This window comes from Fukomys damarensis, unplaced genomic scaffold (assembly GCF_012274545.1).
Source record: "Fukomys damarensis isolate Sample0158 unplaced genomic scaffold, DMR_v1.0_HiC HiC_scaffold_28, whole genome shotgun sequence".
Taxonomy (NCBI): Eukaryota; Metazoa; Chordata; class Mammalia; order Rodentia; family Bathyergidae; genus Fukomys; species Fukomys damarensis.
Window position 1 is genome coordinate 48,225,122 of NW_022900940.1, and position 27,725 is coordinate 48,252,846.

The 27,725-nt window shown below is 43.2% G+C and overlaps 1 protein-coding gene across 1 annotated transcript in view; it reads right to left on the reverse strand.

The window, feature by feature from the left end:
- The window catches only part of Magi1 (membrane associated guanylate kinase, WW and PDZ domain containing 1), a 577,911-nt gene that overhangs the window by 13,984 nt on the left and 536,202 nt on the right, over positions 1-27,725 (reverse strand). Inside the window, exons 13-18 of the mRNA XM_033757021.1 lie at positions 17,195-17,226; positions 10,264-10,480; positions 6,299-6,382; positions 3,560-3,651; positions 1,998-2,190; positions 3-86 (exon numbers count right to left, since the gene is read on the reverse strand). Coding sequence (XP_033612912.1) covers positions 3-86; positions 1,998-2,190; positions 3,560-3,651; positions 6,299-6,382; positions 10,264-10,480; positions 17,195-17,226 — 702 coding nt within the window. The remainder of the gene's footprint in view (positions 1-2; positions 87-1,997; positions 2,191-3,559; positions 3,652-6,298; positions 6,383-10,263; positions 10,481-17,194; positions 17,227-27,725) is intronic.

Consider the following 27,725-nt stretch of genomic DNA (forward strand, 5'->3'; position numbering starts at 1 on the left):
CTTCCCTTCGGCCAGCGAGGCCGGCTGTGTGCCGCTGTGATGCGAGGACGCGGGCGACGGCACTTCGGGCTCCACGGGCTTGGGCGCTGCAACAGAAGCAGGGCTTGGAGGCGGCTGGGGCTCACTGAGGTGCCCAGGCCAGGCTCCCACGCGTGATCCTCCTGCCTCAGGCTTCCCGAGTGCTGAGCTTACAGGTGGGCTACCACGCCTGCTGCTCCTGACAACGGAATGTCCACTGCGCAGGAGTGCTGGCCCCCACACACACCAAAGAGGACACTTAACGTGTGTACCACGTACAGGCGGACCGTCCACCAATACCGACTTCCAGATTCAAGTGTGCAGCAAGACCAGCCCACACTGATCTTAGAGCTAGAGGCATCATTGCCTTGCAGCTTTGTCAGCCGACTTCACAATGCACCCAGCAGCCAATATAGGGAGACCAAGCACGCCAGGATCAGCATGTGTCTTACATCCAGGTTGTGGGGAAGACTGTATTCATTTCCCAAAGCTTTTCCTTTTGTGATTTTTTTATACTGTGGGAAAGTATGTGTAACACCCACTTTACCATTTTAAACATTTTTACCTGCACAATTCAGTGCATGAGTACATTCATATTGTCGTGCATCTATTTCTAGAACTTTATCATCTTTCCCAAATGAGAAGCTCCTCCTTCTACCAGGCCCTGGGAGCACCCACTACTGGAGATCCTTCACGAAAGGGGAATCCTGCAGGAGCTGGCCTTGAGCTTATTTCACTTAGCATAATAATGTCTCTCCTTAGATTTAGCACGTCCTTTACATAAAAGCCAGAAATTCGAAAGACTAAGGTTTTAAAAAAGGGTTCAAAACAAAACAAAAAATCACATTGCCTTACTATTTTTATGTGGTCAAGGAGGTCAAGTCATTTTCAACTCATCTGAAAATCCTGCTTTAGCCGAGTGCCACTGGCTGTTTGAAGTACTGTGTTAGGACGGTTCTGCAGCCGTGAAGGAACTCTAGGGACACCGGATAGGGTTGACTGGCCCTGTTTTCCATAGCTGCAGTAGGTAGGACTCTCATACTGCAGTTTAGTATGTTAATTCTGTAACTAATTACATAGCACTTAAAACAGGCTTTATATTAGTTATTTTAAAGAATAAGTTACTAATTTTATCTGATAGGTATTCATTACACTACTATTAATATTATGGAGAATTCATAATATTTCACGCGATATTTCTTCAGTACTTCCATTGATACAACACTTAATTTCTTCTACATTCTGGGGACCACATACAAATCTGCACAGTTAAGTTACATGCTTTTTGGAAGCTGATAAGACAACAGAAAGGACAGACATTTACACAATCAGTTGTCTCCACTGGTGGACTCCGATACAGAAGTAAATTGTGAGTCCCAGGAATGGCAAGGAGGAAATGCTAAAATCGAGGCACTGGGAGGAAGGAGAGACCGCTGGAGGAAGGAAGGTTCTTTGCGAGCCTCGCCTGAAAGGAAATGTCATGTCTTAAGAATCAGGCTGGAAGCTTGCAGAAAGCATGAAGGAGAGAGAGAGATGGCCTAGCATCGACTGGTGTCCTGGCTTTCTTGTAGGGGAAAAAGAAAAGCTTGGTTTTCATAAACACAGCAAGGTAAGACAAGACTATTTTGTGAGCATTTTTTACAGTACAAACCTGCTTTTGTCACTTAATTTGAAGTTATTACTTTTCTCTGATACCCTCTTTTGTTGAGAATTGTCACAACATGAAGAGGGTGGCCGAGTTCTGGCTGGAGGGGAGGCAGGTAATACACACTCAACAAACTTTGAGAATCCTTTGCTGAACACATGCAAACTGCACATTAAAGTACTTTCGAATGACAGCAGTTTTGCAGGGTTGGGGAGAAGCAAACCATCTGGGAATTCTGAGCTTGATCACATTTGCAAACATTTGTGAAGGCAGAAGCTTGAGGCAGACACAAAAGTGACAGTGCACTGTCGAAAGGGAGGAGGGAAAAACATACCGGCAAACACCACTTTCCGCCGCACTGTGAGGTTGACGTGGCCTTGCTTGGCTGCTTGTTGCATAAGCTGGACCACGAGCTGGTGTGATTTCCCAATTACTGGTGTGCCATCCACACAGATCAATTCATCACCGGACCGCAGGCGGCCATCCGTATCAGCAGCACCCAGGGGTACGATGTGACCAATATAAATCTGTGGGGCAAGTGGATGACGGGTGAAATAGCGCCCTCCTGGATTACTTGAACTGATGGCCTTCACGTCTTCAGGAATCATTCATTCATCCATTCGTTCCTGTCTTCACCCATGCCACGGACATTTAGTAAGCGCCCGCTACGTACAAAGCATCACACTAGGTGCTGTGACAGTTTTTAAAACAGTAAGGTCTCTTGCTGCATCCCTTGATGTTTATCTGTGTTCTACTGCTGGCTCCTTTCTGTTTCCCCTTGAAGACATAGGTCACTTTAGTCCTTCATGTATAAAAATGTTCCTCCTTTCAACTTTACCGAAAAAACCCTCCTTTTATAAAACTGCTGACTCTTAAAGTATTACTTGTAAGGGTCTAGTGGCACGCCTAGCCACAGGGAATGCTCAGTTAGTGTCGTCAGATAAATTAATTAAGCAAAATCTACCGTGACATCCCCATTACTGCAATCTTTTCACACCTGAAAGCCGAGAAATGTTTGTGTTTAGTGATTCGCTGCTGCATTTCCCAGTCACTAAACTTGACCTAAAGTATTTGTGTTGCCTGCCTTCTCAGTAGATAAAAACTGCTACAGTCCACTTTGCAGGATATTTAGAGTTCATAAGAAACGTGGACATAACAGTGGCTAATGATGGGGATCTGAAACTGGACTTCTATCAGGCCTTGCTTTTACTAGGTCTGTCATCTTGGGCAAGTTAATCAACCTTTTTGTGTCTTTCTGAATTAAATGGGATAAATTCACAGATTTGACAGATGAGACAATGTCTGTTAAGTCTTGAGCATCATGCCTGGCACATATTCAGTGGTCAATGTCAAAAAATAACAGCTATTAACATCACAAAGGAATCAGCAACAGCTATCTTTAGTTCTTGCTGCCCTTTTCAAAGGAATGCTGCCATGCCATGCTGAATTTATTCTAAATCTGAGGCTGGCCCAGGGAGGCTGCCCCAAGTCACTGGGCGTGTGGGTTGGTTCCCTACTTCTCTGTAAGGAGAGCATCCTGCTTTCTCCGTCACTCGGTGCCTCTCGAGGCAGAATGAGCAGCATCACCCCAGCATGCAGGACCTACCACCTGACAGGCCCAGCGGAGCTGGCCCCAGGGGATGGACCATGACCTTTCTTATTGCTGTTTCCCTTTTCCTTAGTCGGGGCCTCCAGATGCCACAGCTGCTGTGTTCCATAAACACTAACACAATCTTTAGAAAGCATCTTGTCCCTTCTTCTAGCAAGTCCACACTACTCAGACAAAGAACCAGGGCTGTGCACCAATCCTGGTGATCTGTCACTACCACCAATCTGCTTTTTAGTCTTAGCAAACAACACTGTGGAGAGAGAGAGAGAAGCAGACAAAAAACTCACAGGCTCCCCTGGCTCGTTTCCACCTAGAATTCTAAATCCAAATCCAGTTTCTTTCCTCCAGAGGAAGATGTCCTGTTCTTGGTAATCCGGAACTGCAGAAGAGGGAGAGGGACACATTATTTCACTGATAAAAGGAACTATGCCACTAAAATGAACATGATTACAGGACCAAGACTGCTGACATTTGAGCAGATGAAAGCTTACCAACACAGAGAAATAAAGGGATGAGGATGGGTGAAATGACAGGTAACATTGGGTACAAGTAAACAGTGGGAACAGTTACAGAGCCCTGCAGTTCTTCAAAGGACTGCCACTGGTTTGATAATCCCTAATCAAGTCCAGGCCATTATGGCTGCTTTTGTCAGTATTGCTGCAAGGGGAATGAACTAAATTAAACTGATGTTTTATCAACTGAGGATGGAAAGAAACGGCTTGGGTTAAAAGGAGTTCATACTTTATTGTTAAGTCTCTTTTCCTCTTTAAGATAATACTAACACTAAGACTAGGAATTAGATTTATTAGATCATTTCTGGTGAAAAACATTTACTCTCAGTGGTGGAATGCTTAGATTGCACATGGAAGGCCCTACATGTCGATTCAATTCCCAACATGGCAGAAAAAAGAAAAGCAAGCCTACCATTTCCACAAAAAACAAGAGCCAGTCTTCCACATTCTTAAGATCAATGGTGATGACAAGCTTTCTATGTGAACTAATCACACCTCATTGCTAAAATGACTGCTTTACTCCAGAATCTATGATATTTCAACATTGCAAGTATTAATTTTTAGTATTAATTTGCCATTTTATCTTTAACATTTAGTGATGGTCCCGGGCTTCAAAATGAAAAATCTCATTTTTAAAAAGAAACTTTTAGAAGAAAATGCTTCCTGTACACAAATTTTTCTAAATATCCCTCTGTTACTTCACTAAGGTAGCAAAGAGGGTTCTTTTAATTCTTATTTAATATTTTCATGTATACGTAGGGTGTTTTATAGCCCACAAAGTGCCATAGCTTTTACTTATGGAGAACAAGTACCATTGAGTTGCAGTGAATCGTAAAGGAGATTTTAAAATAGTATTCTGCATAATTTTTGGTGTGTTTAATTAATTGGATTTTGGGCTAAAGGAATGTATAGGCCTGAAAATTTAGTGCTTGTTTTCTCCAATTTTCTACATTGGGCTAGTGGAGAAGAAGAAGGCTATTTCAAGTTCAACTTGGTGAGAGATGTCCCTCTTTAAAAGTCACCCACGGCTCAGGGCGCAGAGCGAGTTAAGGTAACAAGGCGGAGGACACAGAATGGATAGTACCAGTCAGGTGGCTGTTGGTCTGACTATGACACATTTTGGCTTGAGCTGTCTTAATGCTACGGCTTTAAGCAGGTGCTTTTCACTCAATCTTTTGTATTACAATTGTTGAGGCTAAACAGCAAAACACAATGGAACATGAACTCAGCTACATCAAAGGACTCCTATAAGAACAACTGGGTAGTGACATCTTCCTGAGCAGAGTAAGGTAACGATATCTTTTTTCCTGTGTGGGTAGCTGGGTAAAAGGTATCTGCTGTAATAGCACTGAGATAACAAATTAAATCAAGTGTATGTCATCTGTGGTCCATTCAAGCAGCAAGATTACTACCCTAACAGACCACTGCTGCTCTCCAGCTAGCACCGGGTTGCTGGCAGACTGTCAGGAGCCTGCAAGGATGATGAAGTCTTTCTGTGAGCAGCAAAGGCACCTCTGCAGAGACTTCCCACAGATTCTTCTCCCCCAGCACCACTTAACATAGGAGCATCTGCTCACCCCACAGGGATGCCAAATGTGGCAAGGTGCTGCCTCAGGCTGTATGTCAGATGTCAGCTCCACGGCCTGGGAGGCTGTGGCCAGCAGACTCAGACCCATCACAGTCTAGCCCACAGGAAGAAAGCATTTGTTTCCTTCTAAGAATCAATGAGGAGATGGCAAATGTATTTAAAGAGTTTTCTACTGAAAAGAAAGATGCCCAATGATGCTCAGAGCACTAAAGACACTAGAAATGAGCTGGAAAACAGATACAAACACAGACACACATGCAAGATACAAAGAAAGTCTTTTGACACTTTAATTTTGGAATTGAAACTGTTTTGCTCTGCCACCAACTGACTCGATATGTACCTTTGGTGATGCATCAGTACTAAAACGTGCTAAAGATTGTCAAATTTCTCTCCTCTGATGCCATTCCTATAAACAGCTTGTTCTCCTCTTTAATTTAAACAGATTTTATTAGAATTAAGTTGTTAGGAAGCAGTGAGGTTAAGCTGTTTTTCCCGATACTAGTATTTATTTATGTAGCGAGGCTAATCTGACAGAGCTAAGAAAATCCTGTCCAGTCATCTTCATGTTTAGGTCCTCTCACAGGGCACCATGTTACCAGCAAACCTCCTTTTGGCAATGCCAGTAACAATTCGATAAAGTAGTCAAAAGACTTCCTCTGACAGTTGGAACAGTGGGGCCGCCAGTTCTGAAGACACCTCCTGGCGTCTCCATTGCTACAGACACTCACAATTCCAGACCGGAAGACGACATGCGTGCCACTCCTCCTCTCGTGCTGCCTTTGGGTTCTGCTTGGCCAACAACAGCACCCACATGCGTCCCTCCATGGCTTTCTATCCCCTCCCTGACTCCTCCCCAGGCCCCAGACTGATGGAACAGTGCACAGGACGAATGATAAGGGAGAAACAGGTTCGCGGCAGTGCCTTACTCGAACATTCTCCAAAATTCGTGGAGCTGATTTCTCTCTCTCTTTCACCCTTGCTCAATCCCGATGCAGGCGAAGGTGACATAGCTGGAATATTAATTTCACAATTTTGCAAACCTTAATGTATGTTTTTTCTCACAGCACAATTTAGTTTAGTTGTGGTTGATAAGGGGATATGCAATTCAGCTTTCACAATAAAGGTCACAGCTGCTAAGGATTTTATGCCTTAGTTGCATTCCATTTTTTTCTTCCTTTTTTTCCATTATGCTTTACTTGTCAAAAAGTTAGAATTTATAATTGTACTACTCAGAATTTCCTATGATTCCCATTACCATCTTAAGCTTTTCATATTTAGAGGGTAAAGTACATACTGTCAAATGACCTTGTCTCAATCATGTCATGAACTGTAGATTTGTCTAAACCCTTATTGCCTTTTCAAAAAATTTTAAGTAGATTTAAATTACTCCCTACTCCACCACTCTGCTACAGCATTTATTTAAGGGAATTTCAAGTTTTGGATGGAACTGATTTTGTGCTGCTTGTCCAGGTGAATTCCAGGCAGTTCAAAGCAGAAGACTCTCGTATTTAGAAGCATAAACTATTGGATCTGTCCAACATCTGAACAAACACAAAGATGAGAATTGTCATCATAGCTCTTTAAACCCAGAAGTACACATGAGCTCTCTGAATGCACTACAATAAAAGGGCTCGGTCACCAATTCCAAGCTGCCAAGCAGGGCTCTCTAGCATAGGACAGACGTGCAGTGTTGGTTAGTGTGACAGCTTTGAGCTTTTTTCCTTTCCAAAATTACAGCTTCTGAACTCCTTTTGTATCAGCTCATACAGGATACTGGCTGATGTTCCTGAACATTACTAACAAGACTGCCTCAATGTCATTTTTAAAAACTTGTGCACAATTGCTACTTTATCTGGAGAAAATACAGAATAGCAAACAGGGCTTTTAAAGGCTGTCAGTGCTTGCCTTTGTCTTTATTAAACACCGAGACTCTTCAAATGGATTCTTTAACACATCTGTAATTCAGATTTTGCCACTCTGATACTGCTGGCAAAAGGCCCTGTGAGGTTTTGGTATTCGTTAAAACATTTAGGACATGTGAAGGATTGTGATCAGAAATACATTTATATTCACAGTGCCCTTAACAATAAAATGGATACATAAAGAAAACATATTTTCAACCCAAAGTAGATAACTGGTACAAGATGATTCTGCTAACTTTTCCTGTCTTGTTTTTCCTGGAGTACTTTGTTCATTTTATTATGAAGAGGGGCAGAGGATCACATTTACCAAGGATATACAATGAAGACATAAAACAGCATAGGGAAATGGCAAAGACTGATCTGGGATAAAGCAAAATACTGACTGAAAGACAAGAGTAATGTGGGTTCACTGTTAAGTACTATGAAGAGAAGAAAGATCAGACACTGAATAGTTACCATGGGTCAAGGGGCTCATCATTATGCTCGCTTAGCACTGAGGAAGAAATCCATGGGAATCTTAACATCAATTAGGTTGATACACTATGACTCACTTACAGAGCCTCCAATAACCAAAGGAAATTGATTCTCATGTGTGTTGTTATATTTGATTCCTGACATGTTAAAGAAAGTAAAGAAACAAAAGTAAAGCCTTTCCAAATATTTCAGTGTGACTATTAACTGAGCAATTTCCACGTTTACAGAAGCTGGCTATGGCCACATCCCATATTTTTCTTTCTTTCTTTAAGGAAAACCACCTTAAAAATTTGATGAAAATTCCAGACTTTTAAGAAGTGCTGCTTGAATCAGGGTGAATGAGCGGGAGCCTCCTACTGAACAAGGCATGAGAACTGTCCTGTTCAGGAGGCCCTCACAGCACTTCAGAGCCTGATTTATTTTATCCAAAGAATATTTGTACACAGAAAGCCTAGTCATAAATGTGTACTGTCCTGAGGAAAGCAGAAACATGGTCCATAAAGCAATATCTTAAAATCCGCTGAAGTCAGGCCCTTGATTGGAGAAGTCACATGGCTAGGAAGAAATGTGAAGGGAGTATGAAAACATTCCCCTTCAGAAAACATTTATGCAGTTTTTTGTTTTTAATGAAATCACTACAGTTCAGGAAAAGACACAGGATGGACCTCAGGCTTATACCAGTTAAATACGTTTAATTTCAAAATATGAAATGCTCCAAAGTCTAGAAACTTTTAAAGTATTGACATGGCACCAAAAAGAAAATTCCACACCATAAAACTTTGTTTCATATAGAAAATTATTTAAAATATTGTATAAAATTATCTTTGGGCTATGTTTACAAGGTATATATGAAACATAAAGGCATCTGTTTAGACTGGGGTTCCATTTCCAAGATACCTCACTACTTGTATGAAAATATTCTAAAATCTGAGGAATCCCATATACTTCTGGTCTCAAGCATTCTGGGACAGGATGCTCAGCCTGTGCCTGGGTCTACTGCCCATGTGGGACATCCCAAAGGGAATGTCTTTTCTTCAGCTTGGCTCCAGGATACTTCACAGTGTCTTTCTAGTCCAGAGACTGAATAAATCCCTTTGCAGATTAGTGGGACTTTGTTAGCGTCGTAGCACTTGGCCAACATAGCATAATTAACAGCATGCACTGTGGTAGTAAGAGGGTGGCATTTGTCCTGCTAGGGTAAAAGCACGGTGGGTTCCCTCAGCAACTTTGGTCTCTTTTGGCCCATACTGCTGACTTTTGCCCAAGGGTGTAGTTGACTATTCCTCTTAGCCAGGAGTGCTGGCCCCAGGCTCCTTCTTTCTTGGGTCACAGAGCAGCTGTAGTCTCTCGACTCACTTTTCAGGCACCAAAGGAACACGGTGCAGTGACGGGCAAGAGGTTGGGTGCTTCCATCCCTCACCAACTGCTGTAATGAAGACCCTCTGTGAGGCCCTGTCTGAGAGGTGATCACAGCTGTGGTTAGGGACAGAACCCTTGCCCAGGAGCGGCAGGGACAGTTCATTCAGCCCTCTCCACAGCAGCCCCCACCGGACACACTCTCTTCCTTCCCATGACAACAAGATAAAAGGACAGGGAGAAAGTCCCAGGTGGTTCTCCTGACCAGCCACACTCAGAACACAAGGAACAGCTATACTCTGAACACCAACCAGTCTGCACCTCCTAAAATTCTAGCAGTTCAGGAACTTACATTGGTGAGGTAAGTGAGTATCATTTATAGTGAACAATCATTCCATAAGAAAAAGAAGGAATTTAATTTAAAAACATGAAGGGTCTGTATAATTTAAAATATATTATTTGGGGGGTACTGGAGATTGAACTCGGGACCTTACACTTGCAAAGCAGGTGGCAGAACCACTGAGCTAAATCCCCAGCCCTAGGTTAATATTTTTTATAGAAAAGGTAAAACCAGAGAACACACTTAACCACTCTACAAAATTTAAAGTGAAAACCACCCACTAATATTTGTTTTCACTTTTTGAGAATGTTTAGAAAGACTAATAATAATAAAAAATTAATGTTATTTTTAAACCCAAGAGACCATTCAGAAAGCATTTTTCTTTATTACTCATATAATAAAATTTAACCTATCATATATCAGAGTAATTTCCAAGACTCAGATTCAGAGGGAACCGTGATCTCCCCTCAGGGAGGAATTAATGATATAGCAGCTCTTCTCTGGCACTGCTTTCAACTGAAGAGAAAACGGAATCACTCTTTATCCAAAGGTTGGTGGACAGGAAAGGCCTCTCCCTCCCCTCTTACCTATTCTGTATACCTTGCATTTGATGACTGGCAGTTCTTAGCCCTCCCCAGACCGAAGGCACAGTGGAACTTCCATGAGTGTCTAGCGATTCCACTTGCTGAGAAGCTTTCGCCTCTCCTCCTGCTGTCCCTGTCCTCTCTTCCCTGTGAGCCACACAGAAAGCTGGAGACCGGGGGAGGGGCCTGGGGGCGCAGGAGCAGGGGTTACTCACGTCGGTTCTCATACATGCTCCTAGACTGGGCCCAGATTTTAAAAGGATCCGGTTTTTTCTGCCCAGAGTTGTCGGTCTGATCGGCTGCAGGGGCCTCTGCAGGTGGGTATTCGGGGAGCACCTGCGTGCCGTGGCTCGGGGATGCTGTGTGCAGATTCCGGTGGCTGGAAACACTGTGCTGAGAGCTAGTCTGGCTGTCTTTCCTCTCCAGTGGTTGCTGCAAGCAAGCAAGCGAGAGGGTGGAGAACAGATTACACTGGTCTGAGAGGCTATTTCCCCAACTCGACTTTGTTCAGCACTTCTGCATTCACGTACATAAACACATCAACAGCATTTTGGTTTCCACCTTTCTCCACTAATGCTGAGTGCAGATAAATCCCTGAGTGACTGGCAGACAGATGCAGGGGTGGGCCAGACAGAAAGACAGACTCAAGCCACGCTGCTCTCTGGGCTGTAGCAGAAAAAAAATCCAATCTTCAGCATAGGTTCTCAGCTGAGACACCAGGTTTCTTTATTGCAAGGTGCATCGTTTTAAGATCCTCATTTCTTGAGAAAAATATGTGACACAAAATATGAGGCATGGTTTAGATGTAAGACTATAATATCCAGAAGAAATACAACTGGACTAAAGAGCTCTTTGAGGCTTCATGTGCTGTATCTTTCAATAACAAAACACCAACTCCTCACCACAGGTCTGTCAGAGCCCAGGAGAAGAGGTCTGATCTTTACATGGCCTCTTGTGTGTGTGTTGCGTACTTATATGTAGATAAATACCTATCAAGTGCAGAGCCTTTGTAACTCCTACCTAATCAATTTTCCAGGTATTGTACTGACCCTCTGAAGTGCTGATACCACTACTGGTAGAAATTCAAAATCAAGCTTTATATACGGGTTAACTTCGGAGGTCAGCCTTCTTAGACTTGCACTGTGCCCAGAGTGTGAGTTATGTTCAAAGGGGACTCCCACTTAATTTTAACATAGTACGCAAGTTGCTGTTCACTAAAACTAGCTCAGCAAAGGCACTCACTACTGTATGAAATGGTCTTCGAATGGTGACTGAACAAAGAGCAAAACATACACCAGGAGGAAAAATACTGGGTAGGAAAAAAGTAACTGTAGTTTTTCAGTAAAAGACTGTGGTAATCCAAGGTGTACAGATTCCCCAATCCAAAATGAAAATCCTGTAACCCTACCTTTTCTGTCACTATACTCCCTGCTTAAGAGCATGGCAAGGGGCTGGTAGAAAGGAGAGGCATTTCCATCCCCTCCTACAAGCGCTGTACACCTTATACTTCTAAAGCACGCTACAAGCTCTTCACATCAAACGTTCCAGTTCTCCGAAGTTCTTCCACCAGGTGTTACAGTCAGTCCTGTCCAGACAGGTCTTCATTCTTCTCTTCCCCAGGACTCCTCAGGCTTCCCTTCCCCTGGAATTCCACTAGAAATATACACGATTTCTTTTTCAGGTTCCTCCACTTCCTCCCCTTCCAGTCTTTGCTTTGAAACAAGTATCTGAAGACAGTTTTAGAAGGACAGAGACTACATCTGCTTTTGGCTCTTACAGATTTGGCTACAGGTTTTGGCAAGTATCCAGAGTAGAAAACTGCCCATGTATTTAATGAAGGCAAGATAGGAAATTTAAAACGATACTTGGTTTGTCTGTGGAAGATTTGAGGACCTTGTTCTAAGCTTGGTAAAACTGTATGAAGGGCTGAATTCAATCAGATTGAAGGGGAGGAGACATTTTGGTGAAGATGGCAGGAAAACACACTGTCATCTGGCTGGGGGCAAACACCATCACTATACCACATCGCCTTTGTACTCTTTTGAGGAAAAAGTGCTCTGCTCAGACCTGCATGAATTAGCATCGCCAAGACCTGAAACAGAATGGACTATGCCTGCCTCCGTGTCTTCCCCAAGAGTGAGTTCCTACTGAAATGAACTCTGGAAAATAGAATGAAGAGAAGCTGTCACTTTCTGTTTTCGCTGGAAGGGTAGGGTATTTTAAATGTAAAAGCAGATAATTAATAATGACCTCTGGGTTTGCCCTGAAAGTCACTATGCTACAAATGTCCACCCTCTTTTTTTTATTTTCTCAAATGAGTGACAGATACCTGATTGCAGGGTAGGTCCGCCAACTCTGAATTCATTCCACAAAGACTCTAACCCTGAACCTTTCATTCTTTGTGTTGAAACTGCAGTGTAGGAGGACCCAAGGAAGGGCTCCTTCCTGTACTGCTGTTTCTTCTGGGGGGCCACTCTGCAGTTGTGCCCCACTGCCTGCCTGGGCACTGACTCCACTGGTTTTCCTGAACTACAGAAACACCTTTCCGGCAACCCTGTCTCGCTGAAGGGTCTGATGGAAGCCCTGGACTTTCCTGCTGCAGGAAATCCCTCCAGGCTTTTCTATGCAGATCCTCACATGTGACAGACCCGGCATGATGTCTGTCCTGGTCTAACAAATCTCAGACACAGACGATCACTAAAGAGATGGCACCCCCATAAAAGGAGTGTGCAAACCAAGTCTACTGCAAATGCTCGGGCCACTTTTCAAATTATAACAGCCTTTCTCACCTCCGCGGTAAATGACTCATTTAGGTCCAATTTAACACAAAATGACACATACAATCTGGAACGAGATTGAAAAATTATTTTTCAGTCATATTGCCCCTCTGAGTCCCTCTTAAATGCCATCTAAACTTTGTCCTTCAATTTGGAAAATAAAGTAAAAGAGTATCCTGAGAATGTCCTCCAAAAGCTGCCACTACTACTCCGTCCCTAACTGGCATTCACAAATGGCATACTCATGGGCTACTCTCACTATCTGATTTTTGTCTTGGTAAGGCTTAGCTTCACTTTATGATCCTTCTCAAAGTCAATTATGAAAACCCCTAAATTGAAGATGCGTTCTGTACTGAACATCTTGTTGGCACTCTTGGTTTTGTGAAGCTACGCTACGTGTATAAAAGTGTATATATAAAAGTTAAAAACATGGCTTTTTATTGTTTGAACATGCGAAGTATTTATGAAATTGTCTTTTATGTGTTAAAGCCCAGAATTGTTACGTATCTTAGAAATTAGTCTTGCCTGGATCATCCCCTTACAGACTTGGAGAGTGAAAGTAACCTCTTCTCTGAATTAGATATAGTGCAGGGTCAGATCTGCAGCTACTGTGCTTGTCTTTCACCTCATCTTTCCAGGTGAGGCCCTGGACAAAGACAAGCAGCTATAGTTAAAGAACTCTCAAAGCCTGCTCAAAGAGCCCTGTGCACACTAAGAACACGAATGGAGAGAAAGCCTAGTACATTAAGGGAGAATTAGCCTGCACCCTCCTGCAGTGATTGCCTGAAACTTATTTATGCACTCCACAAATACATGCTGACCATCATCCTTGGTGGCTGGATACTAAGGATACCTGGCCTCTAAAACTGATACCTCAGTATACACCTGATGTGTGGAGATGGACAGTAGCCAGGTATTAACGTAACTGTACTGTCCTTGAGACAGAGGTAAAGAGAAGCCCGTGAAAGAGCATTAAGGGACACAGCCTGTCTTAAGTCCCCCAAACAAAAACGAGTTTGGATTACTTGAGGACCAGAAAGGTCACATGGCATAGTAGAGGGATGGGGTGGCCTGAAAGGAACCTGGAGGCCTAACGATGCAAGTATGTTGCAGACTCCATTCCTGCACTTAAGTATGGAAGATTTAAGGGCCAATGTGTTTCTAGAGAGTTTGGTCTGGCTCTTCAGAGGAACAGAAAGGTGGGGAAAGATGTGAAGGCAGACAGTTGGGAGGTGATTCCCGAGTCCACCGAGGGACCCAAGGCAGCTCGTGCTAGGACAGGAGTGGTGCTGAGGTCAGGAGCAGCGAGGTGAAGACATTTTGATGCCAGATTCAATAGGAATCACTGACAGTGTGAACTGGAGAGGAGGAGGAAGGAGACCCCAAGTCTCCATCCGGAGAGAATGGTTGGAAGAGGGTACCCCGTGTTGGCAGAGATATCACCAATGCCGTTGTCACTATGCTGGGATTTTTGAAGCAAGCATTTTATTTCTGAGTCTGAAATAACAGCCAACTAGGAAGAAAATGGGCTGAATTTTAAAACCTCCAAAAAATTCCTTGGCTATACAATGGCCATAAACATGTATTGCAAGATCTTTTAAAAATAAACCTACACTAACCTCCCTGAAATGAATGATTCTCATACTACTTGCTGTCAGGATAGGAAAATTGGGAAGATGCAATGGTTTTAAGAATTGGAAACGGGAGAAAAATCCTCTCATCAGTATTTCACAGACTGATTTAGAAATGGAGGTACTTATAAAGTGAACTGAAAATATTTACTCAGAAGGCCAAATGAATACAGACAGCACTTAGGAGCTTAAATGATGAAAAGAATTCATGTGGCTTAAAAATGACAAATTGATCAATTTTAAAGCAAAATTATTTACAGTTCAAGTATCCGCCAAGACCCAAGGCCAGTGCAGCAATTTACATGTACAACAAGAAAAGCTCCCAGCGCTGATGAGAGGCTAGGCCAGCAGTGTGCAGCAATCCGAGATGCAGACCCTCGCCAAGCTCAGGGTGCGGGTCCTCTCTGCCTTTCTTCTGTTACGTATGGGTCTGAGTCAAACTATTTCTTCCCGTAAGGTAGATGAAAGGGGTTAATGGAGGAGGAATGCATCAAATGGCTATGAAACACACTTTAGTTCATCCTGCATGCTTTGAGGAAATTTAATACAATAGAGAATCCTCATTCTGAGGCATGAGAGGTTCTCTGAGGAGAACATGGGCTGCTGAGGGAGGTGAGAGGCAAGAGGACAACCACATGCAGTACACATGTTCCTTCCCCATCTACTGTCTTCACAGCTCCTCCAAGGATCCCTACCATCCCCACCAGAAAAATATAATCATCTGTCTCTCTGGCAGGACATAAGTAACGTGCAAACTGGGAAAGGGAAACAGCTTCCCACCCACCTGTACGGACTCTCACTGATCACAGGCGCTGGCTACGCCCTGCTGTCCACAGCAGACCTTGACTGACAGTCCCCACATTCTGGGCCGCAGCAGCCAAAGTGAGCCAGTGGTGCCATGAAAACCACGTCCCTGTCCTGGCATAGGCAGCTTGTGAAGATAAGCCCAGAGCTGGGCGCCTGTTCTCTTTGAATCCAGCAGCACACCACTCTGGGGTTGTGGTAATTAAGAGCCAGCAGACTGTGGGCAAAGCAGTTAGGAGAGTACTTTCCCTAGGAGTGCAGCCTGAGTAATTGGCTTGCTGCTTGCTAATGACATGGCTTCTACAAAAATAAACTGTCATAAACTCTTAACTGACTTGAGAAATACTGGCTCTACACTTCTTTAATGTCCCTTGAGTTCACCAGGTAATTCCAAAACACTTTGGGGAAGAGGGGATGCGAGCATTACAAAAATCCTTCAGCGTGGTAAATTTACACAGGTTGTAAAGTGACGAAGAACACCTTGTGCCCTGATGTCATGTCGCGCTGCTTGTGCAGAATGGCCACGCTCTCCAGAACGCCCCTGCCAAGACTCTACCCCCATGAGGCGTAAAGTAAGTCCAGGCCCCCACACAGCATGGCTGCGAGTGTGTGTGAGGGGAGAAACAAGGATGGCCCATGAGCTCCCAGATTCACTTCCAGCTTTCTGAGGGCTGAGTGGGAAACACAGCCACGAGTGTGCATGCACGTGCTCTGTTATCGCCACAGTTCCAGTGTGGGCACCGACCAGCGCCTTCCTGCTTGGGCATTAACACAAACTGACAGGGATGAGTCCCGAAGTTAACCTTCCAGTCACTAGGGTGCTATGCTACTGGAATCACATCCATACTGCAGGTTTTTCCTCTGTGGAGAACTTAGGAGGAGCAAGGCTTCAGAATGCAGGAAGCTCCCCCTCTCGTCTCCTTAATAAACTTCTGCTTCTCGCTGCCATGCTTACAGACAGGTGGAAAGAATTCAGCTGCAGCTCCATAAGCTGCAAAGTTTTAAAGGTCTTTCTTTTTTGGACGGCACAAAGCTGTAAATCTACCTTCCCCTCAATCTTCTAAGCCACAATGCAGCACCCTTCTTTATCCTAAGGTTAATGAATTAAGAAGCCTCTTCCACCCAGATCAATTTCACAGGCAACCGAGTTCCAGATTTTGAGTTTTTAAGTAGCATTTTAATTTGTTGTTAGTGCCCAGGGAACAAGAGCCCATACTACCATGCAAAACACTATAGCCTCTAAGCTATTAGCTAACATGTCAACGAGGTAATGCATCTTCAGGGAAACCAGATTAGAAAGGACAGCAAAACATTGATTTTTAAAAAAATCCTATACCTGCAGCATAATGCTGCTAAAGCTAGCAAAACAACAAAGGGCATTTTCACAGCAAAGAAATGTCTTATTGTTGGTGTTGGGGCAGTGAACATTGCTACCTGAACATGGGCATATATACATGGCAGCGCAATCCTTCCTAGACTCCAGGCTTTTGATTTAGTAAATAATTCATTACTGAAAGCATAAGAAAGCTCAGGGAGAAGACGAGTAGCCATGTGAACCGGCAGGGACACCAGTTGAGAGCAGTGCTACTCAGAGAGCAGGTGGAGCCCCCTTTTTTTTTTCAAAGGAAACAATAGCATTTACATCAAGTTAAAACAGCTAAAGAACTCATTCATTTGAAGGAGTTGTGATGATATATTTGTGTAGCAAAGATGCCAAAACATGCATTCTTTATTCTAGATCCTACAGCCTGCTCACAGATCCTCACAGTTAAAAGACAAGCCCAAATACCATCTATACCAAACAGATCCCCAGAACTTAATAAAATGAGCCCCAGATCCTCTCCCCAACCACTCGGAAACACATTCAGTGAAGCAGAGCCGGACAGCGTCCCCTCCCACCCCGAGCAATCACCAAGTAGCTGACAAGTCCTTACCGACTTGGGGCTCTTCTTGGGAACAGGAAGCCCTGAAAAATATGCAACAAGGAGGGGAGGGGAAGAAATCATTAGCATATAAATGTTACCTTTTTCTTAAAGAACAATCCCCAGGTGTTTCACGGCAACCTAGCCATCTGCAGAGTTATGTCAGATTTCTTTCTCCCCAGCATCGGAGTTACCAGGCTGTTCATATCGAATCAAAGCAGAGGGAGGAGGAGAGCGAGAGGCAGGAGATCTATCTGCATTAGCTATGCTGACTTGTACTGCAGCAGCCTGGAGGCTGGGAAAAGAAATTCACAGACCTCAGCGGCCTGGGAAATTGAACACTTGGACGGAATCTCAAATGCTCTTCTGGATTAAGAGAGACTTAACTTACAATTAAGTCCAAGATATTTCCTTTCCACATGATCCACTTGTCAATCAAAGCAGACCAATCAGGGCAAGGGAAGGGGTATATATTTAGTTTCAAAGGAGTGGATGGTTAAAATTAAAATTTTTTCCTCCTCTTCTTTTTTCTCTTCTTTTCAGGCGAGGAAATGCCTTCTTTATTTGGATGAGCTCAACATCAAAACAAAGACGGATGCTCTTTTCCCAGCACAGAAAGCTAAAATATGAACCCAAGCCCCAGTTGGTCCCATTCCCTCCAGCCCGTGGGCACACGTCTGTCTCAGTGCCTGTCACTCATCCAGGCAGCCTCCCACTGCGCTTGCCGGAAAGGACTAGGGCTCCAGCTAGCCCCTAGAGGGGAGAAGGTCATTCACGAGTGAAAAAGAAAAATTTCACAGAACTGAAAGAAAAAGAGAAAGGAGAGGCAGAGGAGATGAAGATCTGAACCTGGCTGTCTGTCCCCAGACACTGCTCCTAGTGAGACCTCGAGCTGGGAGGGACCAGAGATGTCCTCAGTTCTAGGGAAGCCAGCAGCAATTAGGGCAGCTTGTAGGGAATTTGTCATGAGGAGAATGTGGGAAAGGGAGGCGAGAAAGGAAAATAAAGCACGTGTTGGTGCTGCCAAAGTAATCACTTCCATGAGGTACTGTCTTTTATTATCATCATTACTGTTACTTTGTTCGAGCAGGGTTAGAATGTAAAATGCAGATTTCATCCGTGTAGAGTGCCCTACACACTTAGGATTAGATGCCTGCACTGGAAATCTCAACCCGGTTTTCAAAGTGATTCCTATGTAGCATGATGATTTCAACTGGCCTGGAAATGACTTGTCAAGCAGCGAGCTACGCTAAGCTCAGTGCAAGTGACTGGGGCAGTGGCAGTGGGCGAGGGAGGCCATGTGATGAGCAATGATGTGCCCACTGCAAGCCAGGCATGACAAGAGCCACTCATCCAAGGAGGCAGTGGGGCTGCCCGGGCAGGGTGCTCACGTCCCCACAGTGAGGTCAGCATGGTCCAGCAGCCCTCCTAGTGCCTGTCAGAAATACCGAATCTGAGACCCCACTCAGGGCCCAGGAATATATATATATATTAGCAAATCTTCCCAGGATTCTGATGTCAGGGCTCTAAGAACAATATTAAACCACAACACAGCAGTAAGACTATTCCTCTTTTAAGCCAGCAAACTGGGACAAGCAGCCGTCAGCATATCACTGTTTTTGTTGTTGTTGGTACTGGGGATCGAACTTGGGACCTTGGGCTGGTTAATCAGGGGGAGGAACCATGGAGCTAAATCCCTGGCCCTTCAGCATATCACTTTTAAACCTTCTGTGCCTCGGTTTCTCCAATGATGAGACGGAAACTGCCACTTCCCCAGATTGTTAAGGCAGTTGATTAGGAGACTATGTTATAAAATCTTCCACCTAGACCACTCCCAATTCCTGGCTCTCTCATCTTCCTAGGCTGATATCATTCAGAAAGGAAGTAGGTGTGCCCATCTTACTCTAACTAAGGGAAATCTATTTATTAAGCATTTGAGCAAATTAAAACATGTCAAAGAAATATTTTGCCTATAGATGAGAACATACTTAACAATTCTGATATGCATTTATTGTTTTTGTTTTGATTTTTATTTATTTTTTTGGTACTGGGGTTCAAACTCGGGGCCTTGTGCTTGTGAGGCAAGCACCAGAACCTCTGAACTAAAACCCTGGCCCTGATATGCATTTATTCTTTAAATAATTATTAGGTGTTATTAGGTTCATAAGTACAATTTTGTCAGATTATAGTATTAGTGTAGGTACTGAATACACTTCAAAATTATGCATTGTGCGATAGAATTCAGATTTCCCCCTTATTCACACATTCTTAAAAAAGAAAACCATGCTTTTCTTGGAAAAAGCATGGTTTCAGTACTATTAGCGTTCATGGAACTTGACTCTGCCCAGGATGCCAGGGACAATCTACAACAATATGGAAGTAATACCCAACTGGGTAGGTGGAGTCAGGAAAAACGGTTCAGTCCACATTTTGGTACTCATGTATAAAAGTGGCCAGTCCTAAATTCTCCCTCAAGATTTTCATGTATAAAATAAAAATTGCTTTTCATTCTCAATCACAGAGAAACATTTCGCTCCCACCCCCTCAAAGGTGGATCCACAAAGATGCTCACTGCAGCACTACTGGTGTGAAGGAAAACTGGAAGTCCCACGGAAATCCAAATAAACTGTGGGGCCACCAACCTACAAAACCCTCTTCATAGGCTAGAAGGAATGAGCCCTCTCTATAGCTAACAACACGGCAGCTTCTAAAACACAATGCTGATTGAAAACAGCATGCTGCATAATGGCAGGTACAGCAGGAGGCAGAGGTAAACGCAGTCCACACGGCCCAGCACTGGCGTTGGTCTTCTGAAGATGGGTATGTTTCTGGTGGGGCTGGGGGCTGGATGGAGGGATTGGAGGAACTGGTTTATGTCACATTCACTTCTCACTGAGACTAAAACATTAATTTAAAAACAAGCACTAATTAATGGCCCTTCCATTGTTTACTATATAAAAACAACTAGTCTGTAAGATACGGGGATAAACAATTAAAGTTTGTTTCCCCTAGGAAGTGGTCCATGAGATAAATTCAAGAGGTTCCAGGTCATGGACCCACTTGTATATACAACAATTAAGAACATCTTTATTTTTAACTTAGAGAGGAAAGGTTCCTCCTTGCCAGTTAGTTGCTGAAAAACTTCATTTTAAAAAGCCACACCTTTTACAGAAGCCAAAAGTGGGTTATGACCACAAATTAATATTTAAGTAGTCAAAATCAAGCAACTCCACTGGACTGCTTTTTGAAAAAAAATCAAACATTTGTTTTAGGTCCATATGGTCATTAAATCTTAAAATCTAATAAATATGAATGCTGGAACAAGCCTCCTTATTACAATTTATAATTTATTTTAGCCAGATCTATTCAGAAAGATTTAAAACAGCTGGGAGGCCCAATGGAAAGCACTCAAAGGTCACTGACAGCAAGAATTTCCAATCCTAGCAATCCTAGGGTGCAGCTCTCGTCCTGGCAGAGTTCAATTCATACCACACTGCGCTGCCTGGGCCATGGGAGGCAGAGCTACGCCATGCTTTGTGGTGCATCTGTGGCTTCTCTTAGACAAATGTATACTCTGCACACCCTGTGGCAGCAGGGGTCTGTGCTCTATAAATCATGTCACATCGTAGTAGCAAGCATACAGGCAGAGACAGCACCTTTCCTAATGGCTTCTCTTGTCCATTTGGGGTAAAGAGGGGGAGCTTCCTAAGAGGCAGAAGAGTTTGCAGATGGCACTGTGAGCTCTTAGCACCCCAATGGCAGCAAATGCCACTTCTGAGACATCTCAGACAACTTTACAAGGAAACATATGTTCAACGTGCGAGACTGAGACTGATCAACAGACAGAAAAGCTGAGGGGCCCCAATTTCTAAAGTTCCCTGTGGACAAAGTGTTTTTCTGGGGAAACAAATGGCAAATTGCTTGCTGGTGCCTGGGACCTGACCAATTAATACAAGGAGGAAGAGTCTCCATCCTTTTAAATATCAAAGCTATGAATCATTCTCCTGAATATGTTCTTCTATAACTACATGGAAAAATGCTATTCTTGGTAAGATGGCACAACAGTAGGGCACAAAAAATTTATAAGAAAAAGTACATAACAGAACACACGTGTTTGCAAATGAAGATTATAAGATTATGTATCAAAGCAGTATTTTCTTTGGCTCATGGGATTATGGTGGCTTTATTACCTGTTCTAATACCCAGAAAGAAAAGCTTCATTTATTTATAAATACTCATCCAATAATCAAGTCTAGGCCACATTTTTTTTTTTTTTTTGGTACCGGGGATTGAACTCGGGTCCTTGCATTTGCAAGGCAAGCCACTAAACCCAAGCTAAATCTCTGGCCTAGGCCGCCTTTTTAAGTAAGACAAATGTTGCATTTCAGAATATTTATGCTCACCCATGTTTATAGTGGCACAGTCTGTAATAGCTAAAATTTGGAAACAGCCCAATTGTCCATCAACTGGAGACTGGATAAAGAAGGTGTGTGTGTGTGTGTGTGTGTGTGTGTGTGTGTGTGTTTATAAAATGGAATACTACTCAGCCATAAAGAACAAGAAACTAGAGATATTTATAGCTAAGTGGATGCACACTGAGGCCATACTCTTAATTAAATTAAGTCACATGTGTAAATACCAAATTGTTTCACTGGTATGAAAAAACTAAAAGTGTAAATAAGAATCAAAATGTATAATTGATATTGTGTAATAGGAAGAAAAGGAATAAAAGAGTACAGAAAGTGGGAGGGGGAGGGGAAAGAAAAAATATGTGAAAAGGAAAAACATGAAAACAATGTCTTTGTAAACTGGAAAGGGTGGAGGGGCTGAGGGGAGGGCTGGGGAACGGGGAAAAATAATAACCAAGATCCGTCATGTAAAGGTACAAGATCCCAAAGATGACTGTAACTGTACGGTATACCTAAGATGTTCCAATAAACTTAACAAAGATAAAAAAATGCCTAGAGCTGACCCTAACTTCTCCATTTGGCAAGAGTAACTTCTTCCCCAAATGAAAACAGATAATTTTTATTTAAGGACCTTGTTTAGGTAAAAACTTGTGTTTGTCCTACTGACTAAAGAGGAAAAGGGAAGAGCCAGGAGAGCGCAGCTGAGCTTGGAGAAGCCAAGCACTGCTATTTCAGCCCAAATGACCAAATCAGTAATATAACGGGTGCACGGCAGGACTGTGGATGTGTAATATAACGAGAGAGGAGAGGGGGAGAGCAATCAGTTCATGGACACAGTCTGGGGAAGGAGACCACGACCTCTGGTCAGAGGCTGGTCTTACACACCCAAGAGGAAGGGTGCACCTCGAGCACGTGTTTCATTTCAGATTCTGCGAGCATCTATCAAGGTACAATCCTACATTAAGATCAATGTATTACATATCACTTCCGATTCTGCGTCTTTTCTCATTCTGAAATCTATATGTCATAGGAATTTGTACTAAAAGAAAAAAAAAGAGTCCTGAAAAATTCACATGAAAAGGTATTCAATGCAGCATTATTTAAAGAGATAAAAATTGGAAACAACTTCTGAGAACAGATGACAAAGCAGCCGGACTTCTAGTAAGATGAGAAACTGAATCCACTAAATGAGTACAATGACAGCAGTGACTAAGGAAAGCAGTAATGATATATGACATGAAAAGCAGGAGAAAAGCTATACATAAATTATGAACTCACCATTACAAGGCAGATAAACATAGACAGTATATTCATGCACATATCATACACCTAAAGACGACAGGGAATGTTATGAAAATATTCTGTTTTGGACTAATGGGTTATTCACATTTTATTTTCAGTATTTCTTAGATTTTACATATAATGCAGCTATAATCATAAGCAATAAGAGACTTAAGTATTAGTAAAGACTGAACTTAGTATTTCTTGTGCCCATCTTAGTGCAGTGCTAAATTAACAAACTGGAATCTGTCCTGGCTCTTTCTCAGCTCAATGACTGGCATTCCTACTCAAGTGTCTATGTTACTAAATTACTGGGCCATGGCCTTGACTGGAGATGAGATAAAAAGCTGAGGTTCTCTCAAGCACAGCTGCACAATAGTGTGCAATTTTACACATACTTTCAGGGGGCCCCTGGAATCTTGTCAGTGACTGTGAGATGCTGGCTATGCCAGACCCTGTGGTGTTAGGGTCAATCACCCTGTCCAAGAGCACGGTTATGGTACAAGAAGCCATTCTTTCTGTGAGATTTACTTCATCTGAGCACTCATCTACAAGGACAGCACATATAAAATAGTGTATTCAAACAGAAGGGTTAGTAAGAAGGATCATACTGAAAGGGACACTTCTTGCTTGCTTCTTAAAGAACACATCTAAAAATGAATTCTGAGGAGAGAAACTGCATTAAAGAACGCACCAGAACACTAATATTTATCAGCCAAGATGCTGTTGCATGAAGTAATACCACGCCTGCTAGGTAATGCAGTGATTAGCGGGGGACAGTACAATGATGAATCTAAGCAGGGAGAACATGAAGTACTGAATGTAGAGGGGGCAAGGGAGTGAGTGACAACTCTCCGGGACTCCGCAGCCAGGCAGACTGCAAACCAGGGGCTGAATCTGAAACCCTTCCTAAAAAGCCACCAAAGCCACTCCTGCTAAGTAGCAGTTTTGTTTGTTTTCTTTACTGAACACCAAATATGGAAACTACGACATACTGGACATTAAATCTGACCTCTCCTTACTGAAAAAACACAAGAACAAGCTGGAAATCAAGGAAAGAGGTATAGCCAGACTTAGCCTTTTCTATTCAAGGCTGGAAGGAAAACAGGAAAAATTCTCTCCTTCAGCCCAACTGTGCTGAGTGTCTACTGTGTGCTAGAGGCTGGTATAAAATAAAGAAATGAAGAAAACCTAGGTTCTCTTTCATGGCACTCTCAATCTGTGGGAGAAACAGATCTAGTAACCTGGAAAATAAATTTGGAGGATAGGAATTTCTGTGACGACAGGAGGCAGCCATGGAACAACAACATATGGAGACATACAGCCACGGCACGCTGGGAGGTCAAGCAAGTCTTTTCAAAGAGGCCATTTGTTAGCTAAGCCCTGGATTCTCAGAAGGGTCAGGCCCATGATTATTCCTGCAAACAGAATTCACTGAGCTCTGCTCTGTGCCTACCAAAGCATTCTTGAAGAGCTCAAGGTACGTCAGCCATGGGCACTGCCCTGCCCTGGAGGAGTTCAGTCTTGAAAAGAGAAAGAGAGAGAAAGAGGCGGCTTACCAGGAATAATTCAGAATGGCGAGCACAGACTGCCAGGACAGAAGGACGTGCTACGGCTTTCAGAAATACAGAGGAATGAAACCTAATTCAGTATGAAGACGGGGGTAGCAGAGAGGGGCGAGAATGGAAAGATGGCCAGCATTTAATCACGGAGAAGGCAGGATGCTGGGAAAAACACCCGGTGTTTAGCGACTGAACGATGATGAATACTTTTAAGGTTTTTGAGCTAAGTAAGTGTGTCAGCATAAGTCAAGGCCAAGCTTGAGCCTGTATGCATTTTCACTGAAGGATCTTATGGATACTATATTTCACAAAATTGAATCCATAAAACAAAATGAAAAATGATCCTAGTTCGGATATGTTTGGTTTTTGTTCTCCTTTCTCTGGCTAAATACCATCATCAACTCTGCAGTGCAACTTTTCAAAGCAAATATGATACCAGCTGCCAAGAACGGGAGTATCAGCCCCAATGGCTCCAAAAAGAGGAAGACATCCTTTCCTCTGGGAACCCAATAATGGCCATTATGGAATATTGAGGCCATCACAATGCAGAGGGATGGTTGGAGGTTAGGGGTATGGAATAAGGAGCTCCCAGTGCTGTGTCACTTGGTGCTTTGAGAAGATTAAAGATACAGTTGTACGGTTTTACAGCTATTAAACAGTACATACTACCTAAAAAATATGTCCCTAGGAGAAATAAATGGCTTTCAAGGCTGTGATTGCTAATGGTTTACAAAGCCTTTCACCTCCAAGCCATAAGCCCTGAAATGAAGCAGGTGAGGAGACCCTGAAAGTCACGAAAGCCCCAGGCAGGATGGGTGAACCGTCCCCACAAACCCACTGAAATAGACAGACCTTCAGGTAAGGGGTCATGAAGCGCCTCATGAGTCAAAAATGTATAAAGCATACCTCGAGGGGTAGGAAGTTCCCTCCTCCCTTCTAAACAGTAAAAAAAGTATTCTCAAAAGCAAACATTGGGTGCAAAAATAGCAAGTATTCAGACCTTGTCTCTGATATGTATTTTTTTCTTCACAACTACTGTAAGTATGAACAGCCTTCTGTTTTACTCAGTTTTACAGAAAAGTGAGACAATGACAGTTAAACAACATGGCCAACATCACACAGTCAGGTAAGCAGCTGAGGAGACTTGGTTTGATGCTGATTTTATGCTAAATACTAAACTCAAGAGCCTCATTCACAGGTGCCAAAAGTACTTGGGATAACGGTCCATCAGGAAGGGGTGAAGCTACTCATATGTATAAAATGCAGCTACAGAAGTGTGTCACACAGCTTACAGGGTCTGAGACAACTGCTGGGCCGTGGTCTAGGTCCCTTGCACCCTCAACGGTGACCTGAATTTGGGAAGAGTTTCTTTTCTGTACATGGAATTGGTGTCTACGCATGGTCAATCCTTCTAATATGTCCCCGAATTTACTGCAAGTTGCAGTAGTGAAATAACTGACTACTGAAGGTTAGATGCAGGCTAAGAGTGGAGTAAGGCGAGTCTCTGATTTGAGACAATGAAGGAAATGTTTAAAGCTACCCAACTAACACAAAGCCTCAAGAAATAGTTTGCAAATATTTTCTGACTCTAAATGATAATAGGATTTTGTTGTTTTGAATTTAAACTGGGTGTGTTAAGTCAGAGATGAGTGAGTTATGGCATCTTCTTCTCAGAGGTGGAAGAAAAAGAACCATCACCCTAAACAGACCACTGTTTGTCAGGAAGTTCCAGGGAGAAGGTCTTCCTTCTCCAGGGAATCCTTGAAGTCTACCTGGCCCATGTGGAATTACATCAGTTTCTCATATGGGTTCCAGAAGGCTCTCTAACTGTGCATGTTGAGGGCACTGGTAAGTACCGTGGTCAAGAGTAGGGTCTACAGTCTGAAATGCTTCTACCTCTGAGGACCACCCCTCTATCGCTGACAGTTTGATGTTTCCAAATCTGTGTTTCAAGTTGGAACTGCTTTTTAGGTGATGCTCAATGGCTGCCCCTGCTACCCAATCCTTCTACAACAGGTCCTACACAAAGGTTTCCCTAGGATGGGGGAGGCTACTTTGGCTTGGAAATTCAGCAGTGGTTCCTGCAAATCTGAAAATCTGACTTTTAACTGCAATAGGATTGGGGGAAGGGATGCAGGGGGAGGCAAGTGTGAAGCAATAGCTCAAAATAGCTCACTGAAAGAAAAAAAAAAACTAATAAAGATTCCTTTCCAAAAGCAGGATTCTGTGTGGGCCCTTATTTTGAGGCCACTGGCCCCAAAGGGAAACTCATCACTGTAATTGGTGCTGAGAAGCTTCTAAGTTAGAAAAATACACACCAGGACCTTTTTCTTCAACACTATCACTTTAAGGTTGATCCTTCTCCTCTTTATTTTTAGCAATCTAAGTTAGGGACAGGACCAAAACAGAAATCTAGAATAATGTCCCACATCTTATCTCTAGGGGACAGCAATCCCTAAATACGAAGGCCCTCATTGGGGTTTATCTCTCCCATCTATGAACATCTCTAGAAAGAACTCTGAATCCACCCTGTGTACTGTGTCTACTTCCACTACCTTTTCTTGCCTAAATGATCAGGAAAGCCTGAATACTGATCCCTCTGCTTTATTCTTCATGCTCTTTAATCTGTTACCCACACAGATCCTGCAGACATCTTTCTACGGTATACATCAGATGGCAGGGTGTCCTGGCTGCATCTACCCGTGGCTTTCCAACAGCTCCAGTGAAACCCAGTCTTCTCTACAGCACACCAAGTCCTCCTTGATCTTACTGTGCCTAATGATGTCATTTTATGTCCTACTTTTTTCCCAGGGCCCTTTGCCCCAGCCAGGCTGTTGGTCACCATTTTCAGATGACTACTTTAGTCCATTGGATTTTTGCTGGCTGCTCCATCTGCCTGGACACTTAACCTACATATCTGTGCATACTCTGCTCACTAGTCAGGACTCTCAACAAAGTCACTTGGGAGGACCCGTCGATGGATCAGCAGTTATGAAGGGAGCGTGTTTTGTCATACTGTATTTACACATCCAGCTTTTGCATTTTCACAGACCACATCACTCCCTACAATGGCCTTATTTATAAATAGTAAGCAAGTATTTTGTTTACTGTTATTGTCTCTATTTGAGGGAATTGGTCTATATTATCAGACTGTCCCCAGCCCCGGAACAATATCTGGTCTTCAGTTCAGTAAGTGAATTTCAAGTGAAGGGGAGAGTGCAGAGCTATGAAGCAAGTTTATGTTTGGAGAGTTGCAGGCCAAGCTGGCAAGGCAGTGGAGAGGGGCTGCCT